Source organism: Carcharhinus amblyrhynchos, chromosome 32, assembly GCF_965287045.1.
Source record: "Carcharhinus amblyrhynchos chromosome 32, sCarAmb.v2.hapA, whole genome shotgun sequence".
Taxonomy (NCBI): domain Eukaryota; kingdom Metazoa; phylum Chordata; class Chondrichthyes; order Carcharhiniformes; family Carcharhinidae; genus Carcharhinus; species Carcharhinus amblyrhynchos.
The window spans coordinates 12,648,715-12,656,797 of NC_137355.1; the positions used below are offsets into that span (position 1 = coordinate 12,648,715).

Here is an 8,083-nt window from a genome sequence, read left to right on the forward strand (position 1 = left end):
TGCCAACTTACTCTGAGAACCCCTTGAAAGATTCCTGTAACGCCATGTCAACGTTACTGAAACCGATCCAACTTTCAAATCATAGAATCCCTGCAGCGCAGAAGGAGGCCATTCAGCCCATCTGCACCGACCACAATCCCACCCTCTCCCCCATAACCCCACAAATTTTTACTCTGCTAATCCACGCCCCCTGGTAATAGGGTCAATTTAGCACGGCCAATCACCCTAACCTGTACATCTTTGGAGTGTGGGAGGGAAACCAGAGGAAACCCACGGGGGAGGACAGCGCACAAAGACCCCGAGGCCGGAATTGAACCCGGGTCCCTGGCACTGTGAGGCCGCAGTGCTAACCACTGTGCCACCCTTGCCCTCCCCTCCCCAAGAACCAAAGTCGGGAGACTATTTATTTTCAGATACCTTATTCTTCTGATGTCAATCGACATTTGTTACCGGACAACTATTGGACTGAGTTACATATATAAGTTCTTTGTACTTTGTCTTAAAATTAATCGTGAAGCTCAAGATATATTAGATAAAGTAGACACTAATTTATTGCATTAATGTTCTGCATTAAACAATACAATATGACTTACAAATCAAACATGTAAACTTTTTTTTAATTCCTCAAGCAGACTGCTTCACAGTGTCATCAAAAAAGAACTTGCCGGTAACAAAATACTCCAATGACTTGCGCCAGACCACTGTCCTGTTATTTAATTAGTAAAAGGATAAGATTTCTATCAACTGGGGCGATCTGCAAATGCACTTCCAATCTCGAGTTAGGTAGCACTCAATCTTCCGCTGATTATTATGGAAGCATTTTATGCATAATTCTTTTTTAAAAAAAAGATTAATTTTGTTTTCAGTCCGTTCATTGAAAGAATGGTGCACCAGTTTTATATCTTCCTCTCCATTGACCTAGCGCCCCTCGCGTGGATGTTACAACATCTGGAATGGGTCGAGGCAAAAGCCCAAATACTCTAGCCTGGGAATCCTTGATTTTTCTCGCAAAAATGCACCAATTAAATCGGGACGGATTTAATTGTCTTGGAAATTAAAACAAAAGAGTAGGGGGGTGGGGAGAAGAGAAATGGCAATGGAAGTCATTGTCAACTGTAGGGCATTGTCAAAAGAAGCAGAGCACGGAGACATAATAAAGGCTTGTTCGGAAGCACGCTGTATTTACAGGCACAGTACTCAGGCAAGGTTAAATACTGCGAGTTAAGACAAAAATAAAAGGCTCCTACAATCTTGAAGGTACCAGGTAAAATAAAGCTAAAAAGAAAAAAAAAAGTAGATCCTTAAAGTGCTTTCTTTATGCAATTAGTCAATGGGTGCAAAATTTTGGAATCTACTCTTTTTGTTTCTGTAAAACATTTTCTTAAATATATTTTATTGAAAATCCCTGAGCCTCTGATGCCAATAGGTAGTCAAGCAGTTTCCCATTTTGGAGGGGAAGGTGGGGGGGGGGGGGGGGGAGGAAGTTGGGTTGTGGGGGCTACTTTGTCTCCTCTTTCTTGGAGGATCCATAGGACAGGAGCGTCTGAGTGCTTTTGTGGGACACTGTCTGTGTGCTGTTATTCCTCATGACTTTTTTCCTGGCGGAGGGGTGGCCTTTGGCGGCCGGCTGTGGGCAGTGGTGATGTTGTCTGGGGACGGTGGAGGAGGAGGGTGGTGGTGGTGGTGGTGGTGGTTTGGGCGGCGCGCTGGTCGCCCTCTCGTGAGTGTCATTGGTGGCGGTGGCGGCACTAGCCGTGCCCGCGTTGGTCTGCTCCTCCTGCTCCCCACCACCGCTGTCATCGTCATCGCAGCACAACGCGTGGTAGAGCACTTTGTCGCTGAAACGCACCCTCTCCCTGGTGCCCGAGCTCCGCGGGAGCGCCTTGTGGCTGGGGGCGCTGCTGATGGTCTCCTCGCTGGACGAGTCGGGGGCGCAGCCCTCCGGTCCGTTGGGGATTAACCCACCGTTCATCATCCTGTAGTCCGGCTCCGACGGGGTGGAGGGGGCCTCCTTGCCGTCCCCTCCCGCCTTGCTCGGCTCCGCCGGCAGCTCCAGGAAGGAGCAGAACTCCCAGCTGTCCGACAGGATGTCCGGGGTCAGGAATCCCAGCTGCCCGTAGTCGGACAGGGTGCCACACTTGTCATGGTTCCTCGCAGTGTCACTGCTGGAGGTGCTACTAATGGTGGCAATCGTCCAGTCATCTGGCTCCAGCTCAAAATCAAAATCAGATGTCAATCTGTCGATCTGTTTCACTACCTACAACGGGAAGACAAGGGGGGGGGGCTTTGAAAATACCCACGCAATCAAGCCCTGGAAATGCCAATTGTGAAACATGTACCTCAAAAGTTGGGGGGGGGGGCAATCATGTCATGTCACTAAATATTTGTAGCCATGCATACATTTTCCCTCGAATGCTCTCTGTAACTAAACAGTTAACAACACAAAGGCGACAGTCAGGGCTTTGATACACAAATTTAAATCAAGCAGCATTCATTCAAGAGAGACCCAGTATACAGCTATCCTGCCTGTTCCCAGTTCCAGGGTTTAATGTGTGTGTGTGTGTGTGTGTGTGAGAGAGAGACACAGAGAGAGAGAGAGAGAGAGACTACTGACTGTGCACAGAGCAACCAATGGATTAAAACAAAATGATTCACTGCAAAATGAAACGGTGGCACAGTGGTTAGCACTGCTGCCTCACAGCACCAGAGACCCAGGTTCGATTCCAGCCTCGGGTTACTGACTGTGTGGAGTTTGCATGTTCTCCCCACGTGTCTGTGTGGGTTTCCTCCGGGTGCTCCAGTTTCCTCCCACACTCCAAAGATGCAGGTTAAGTGGATTGGCCATGCTAAACTGCCCCTTAGTGTCCAATGATGTGTAGGTTAAGGGGATTGGCCATGCTAAACTGCCCCTTAGTGTCCAATGATGTGTAAGTTAGGTGGATTGGCCATACTAGGTCGCCCCTTAGTGTCCAATGATGTGTAGGTTAGGTGGATTGGCCATGCTAAATTGTCCCTTAGTGTCCAAAGATGCAGGTTAGGGGGATTGGCCATGCTAAGTTGCCCTTTAGTGTGCAAAGATGCAGGTTAGGGGGATTGGCCAATCTCACCCAAGCCCTATCCCCATAACCCTTAATTCCCTTGACACTATGGGGATAGGGCCTGGGTGGGATTGTTGTTGGTACAGGTTGGGATGGACCAAATGGCCTCCTCCTGCACTGTAGGGATTCTATGAAAAGCATGTCCCAGCAGAGCCAAATCTGGAAAGGCAGCAGAACCATAATATTTAGCAGAAGACGGCTTGATGTTAAATTAATTATTACACAGGGCAGCAAGTAAGATGGCTTAGCGTGATCATACTGACAGATCTGCGAAGAAGGGTCAGCCAAACATTAGCTCTATTTCTCTCTGCACGGATGCTGCCAGACCCGCTGAGATTTCTCCAGCGTTTTTTTTGGGGGGGGGGTGTTGCTTCTCATTTGAAGGCTGCAGTTCGGAAGGTTTGGTCAGTATTGCTTCGGCAGAGGGGCTGCAAACATCAGAGTGTGTGATCGCTTCCAGGGCTGCTGGGGGCAGCTGCTTGTTCCAGCTGCATGTATACAATCCAGCAAACATCTGAACACAGCCTGCATTCGAGGGGGAAACTGAGCTTTTTTTTAAATTTGATACTTGAAGACCCCCTCCCCCCCGCACTCTACACACACTCCTCCTGTCCTTGGCATGTTGGAAACCACCCCCACCGCCGCCCCCCCAACCTTCCTCCCACAGTCTGGTTAGGTGCATTGGCCGTGTTAAATTCCCCCTCAGTGTACCCGAACAGGCGCCGGAGTATGTGGCGACTGGGGGGGATTCTCACAGCAACTTCATTGCAGTGTTAATGTAAGCCTACTTGTGACACTAATGAATATAAGGTGGACAAAAGTTCGCCCAGCGTACCGTCTATTTTATCTGTATAGCGCACAAGGAGCCAGACTTCTCACTGAATACTAATACAAGTGACAAGAATAAGTCAAAATCATTACCCCCCCCCCCCCCCCAGCCTTCCCCCCTCCCCTCTCTCTCTCTCTCTGCTTCCTTTACCAACCTCACCCCCATGTACACTCGATCAATATGTTATGCTCCTTATGGGCAGTGAATCAGATAGACTTCGATATTGTGTGTACGTGTGCAAAGTTGAAAGTGCCCATTCTGGGACACAAACCTTTTTTGAGATAACCAGAGTAAATTCAATATCTGTATGTGTGTGTGTGTGTATATGCACGATTGCAATACTAAAACTGCACATTCGAACAGACAATCCTTTTTTTAAGATAGTCAGATCAACATCAATATTGCGTGTAGGATTGCAGTGTTAAAATTGCACATTATAAGAGACAATCCCTTCTTTAAAAAAAAGCTAGATTAACTGCAATATTGTGTGTGTGTATGTGTGTGTGTGTATGTACGATTGCAATGCTAAATTGCTCATTAGGGCACAGAATTCTTTTTTAATATAAAGCTAGATTAACGTCAATATTAACTCTGTGTGTGTGTACGATTGCAATGCTGAACTGCACATTAGGACACAGAATTCTTTTTCAAAGATAGCTAGATTAACATCAATATTAACTGTGTGTGTGTGGGGGGGGGGGTACGATTGCAATGCTAAATTGCACATTAGGACACAGAATTCTTTTTTAATATAAAGCTAGATTAACATCAATATTAACTGTGTGTGTGTGTGTACGATTGCAATGCTGAACTGCACATTAGGACACAGAATTCTTTTTTTATATAAAGCTAGATTAACATCAATATTATCTGTGTGTATGTGTAAAATTGCAATGCTAAACTGCATATTAGGACACAGAGTTCTTTTTTTAATATAAAGCTAGATTAACATCATTATCTGTGTGTATATACAATTACAATGTTACAACTGCACATTCTGGAACCCAAACCTTTTTTTGAGATGCATGGGGTTGGGGGGCACTGCGATGAAGGTTAATTTACTCAATTTTTTTTTGAATGAGTCTCTTGCAGGGAGGGAGGGAAATAAGGAAAGGAATCTGCCTTTACCTCCTTCAGTTCCTTGGCTACTTCCTTCAGCTCCTGGAGGATAGCTTCCAGCTGGTCGATGACCATTTTCATGCGGTTTCGGATCACCTCCTTCGCCGGGGTGCGCGGCGCTGCGATTTCACTGGGTTGCTGGGGAGGGCTGCCCCTCGTTGACATTATTCAGAGAGCCGGGCTGCGGAGGGCCAGGCTGTCCATGCTCCTCGCCGCTCAACTGGCTGATTCTCCCTGGAGTTGGCCGGGGCTCACACAGGGAAGGACTCACCATCTTCACGCCAAAACGCCAGGAGCAACCTTGCCTGGGGATCTCTCTCCTCTCCCTCTCCTCTCCCCTCTCTGTATGTGTGTGTGTATGTATGTGTGTGTATGTCTCTGTTACATGGCAGTAGCTGGATGTTGATGATTGGATATGTGTGTGTGTGTGTGTGTGTGAGGGGGAGGGGGTGTCTTCTATAGATGCACCATCAGTCTAGTTTATTCCCTCTCTCTATCTTACATAGCTAGATATTGGTGTGTGTGTGTCTGTAATCTCTCTATAACACCACTTTGCACCAGTTATTTTTCTCCTCTCTCTTACCCAGGTGGATTTTGGTCCCTGTGTCTGTGTGTGTTCTCTATAAATCATTAATTTGCATCAATCTATTTCATTCTCCCTTCCCTCTCTCCCTCTCTTACAAAGCTGTGTCTGTGTATTCTCTATAACACCAGTCTATCTTATTCTCTCTCCCCCGCCTCCCCTCTCTATCTTACATAACTGGGTATCGGTGTGTGTGTGTGTGTGTGTCTGTTATTCTCCCTATAACACCAGTTTGCTCTAATTAGTCTATTTTATTCTCTTTCTCCTAGTGGATATTGGTGTCTGTGCAATCTCTCTATAACGCCAGTTTGCACCAAAACCTCTCTCTCTTACAAGGCTGGATGTTGGTGTGTGTCTGTGTATTCTCTCTACAATCACAAGTTTGCGCCAATCTGCTTCAATTTCCTTTCTCTCTCTCTCCCCCCTCTCTTATACAGCTAGGTACGAGTGTGTGTGCCTGCGTACTGTCTCAGTTTACACCAATCTCTTTTATTCCGGTCGCCTCTCTCTCTTTCCTAGATAGCAAAAGCTAGATGCTGGTGCGAGGCTATGTCGGTCTCTAAGAATCACCAATCTATTTTATTCTGCCCCCTCTCCCTCTGCCCTAAATAGCAATAGCTAGATGCTGGTGTGTGTCGCTGTATTCAGTCTAAATCACTAATCTATCTGTTTTATTTCTTCTATCGTTCTGTCTCCTAAATAGCAATAGCTGGTGTCTGTGTATTCTCCCCGGATTATCAGTTTGCATCAATCTATTTTATCCTCCCTCCTCTCTCTCTCTCTTTCCCTCTCTCACATAGCCCAATGTTGGTCTGTGTCTGAGACCCGGCTAGGGACACCTCTCTGGATGATCACACGTAGGCACCGATCAATCTCTCTCTCTGTGTCTAAAATGGAGGTGAAATATATCTCCGCTTTGTTCTGCTGATTTTTTTTTTAGGAAAAGGTTGTGGGCAGCCCCCCCTTTTAGCAAGAAGGTCTGGGCAACTTTGTGGCTTCCGAGGATTGAGGGATCAGGGGCATCTCAAAGTGGGGGCTCTCTCTGTGGAATCCTGGCACAAACCCCTGCAAAAGAACGAGAGGGAGGCACATGAGAAAGAAGAAGAACGGGAGGGGATGAATCATCTTCACAGACCCTGTAAAAGGGGGGGAAACCAATTTAAAAAGAAACACACACACTCACCAGGCAAGAAATTTATCAATAAATCCCTTCCAACTTCCGATAGTCGAAGGAGAGGCGAATGCACATACAGACACAAAAACCATGCACACAGCAAACTGTGATGAGCTCAGCTTCGCAAAGCCAAGCCCCTTCCTCTCTCTCTCTCTACCGCCTTATAATTAGCCCTCAATGCATCCCTCCACTCAGAAAGGGGGAGGTGAAATTAGTTGTCAAGGAACATCATTGAAATTGATTTACCAACCAATAAAAGACACATTTTCCCGAGACAGCTCATAGAATTTTCATTGAACACACATCCTGCATTTTTTTTAATAATAACATTTCTTTTTTAATGTATAATTATTTTAAGTATTCTTACCTCTGTTCCTTATTGCTCTGGTTTCCCCCCCACTCACATACTAATCAGCACACACACACACACACACCCAAAAGGAGATTTGCAATCGGAGGAGGTGCTGGAGGAACTTGGTGGTCATTGCAGATTCGCTTTGCAGTCTTGGTGCCAGCTCCCTCCTCTCTCCCCTGCGTCAGATCAGCCAGCAGAGTGCCAGTTTCTCTGATTCAATCCACTCACAAAGCACACACACTCACAGGAGGGAGAAGGAGGGGAGAGAGAGAAGAGGAAGGGAGGGAGAAGAAGAGGATAGAGGAGAAAGAGAGGGGGGAAAAGAGGAGGAGAAAGGGAGCAGGGGGAGAAAGAGAGGGGGAAAAGAGAGGGGGAGGAGAAAGAGAGAAGGAGGAGAAAGAGAGGAAGGGGAGAAAGGAGAAAGAGAGGAGGGAGAGAAAGAGAAGAAAGGGAGAAAGAGAAGGGGAAAAGAGAGGAGGAGAAAGGGAGCGGGGGAGAAAGAGAGGGGGAGGAGAAAGAGGGGGGGAGAAAGAAAGGAGGGTGAGAAAGAGAAGGGGGAAAGAGAGGGGGGAAGAGAGGGGGAGGAGAAAGAGAGGAAAGGGAGAAAGGAGAAGGAGAAAGAGAGGAGGGAAGAAAGAGAGGGGGGAGAAAGAAGAAGGGGAAGAAATAGAGGGGAGAGGAAAGGGAGGAGGGAGAAAGAGAGGTGGAGAAAGGGAGGTGGGGAAAAAGGAAAGGGAGAAAGAGAGGAGGGAGAAAGGGGGGAGAAAGAGGAGGAGGGGAAGAAAGAAAAGGGAGAGGAAAGAGAGGAGAGAGAAAGAGAGGAGGGAAAAGGGATGCGGGGATAAAGGAGAGGGACAAAGACGGGAGGGGAGAAAGAGGGAGGGGAGAAAGAGGGAGGGAGAGAAAGGGAGATGGGAAGAAAGAG

The 8,083-nt window shown here is 47.1% G+C and overlaps 1 protein-coding gene across 2 annotated transcripts; it reads right to left on the reverse strand.

Annotated features, from left to right (window-relative positions):
- Positions 1 to 398: 398 nt before the first annotated feature.
- Positions 399 to 7,247, reverse strand: insyn1 (inhibitory synaptic factor 1). Of its 2 annotated transcripts, none has more exons than XM_080216073.1 (3): positions 7,171 to 7,247; positions 5,056 to 6,694; positions 399 to 2,257 (listed from the first exon to the last, which is right to left on the reverse strand). In XM_080216073.1, exons 2-3 carry the CDS (start codon positions 5,209 to 5,211, stop codon positions 1,499 to 1,501), a joined length of 915 nt encoding a protein of 304 aa, XP_080072199.1. In that variant the 5' UTR covers positions 5,212 to 6,694; positions 7,171 to 7,247; the 3' UTR covers positions 399 to 1,498. The 2 variants fall into 2 exon arrangements, with proteins under 2 accessions (XP_080072199.1, XP_080072198.1); XM_080216072.1 differs by lacking the exon at positions 7,171 to 7,247 and adding an exon at positions 6,813 to 6,896.
- Positions 7,248 to 8,083: the final 836 nt, after the last annotated feature.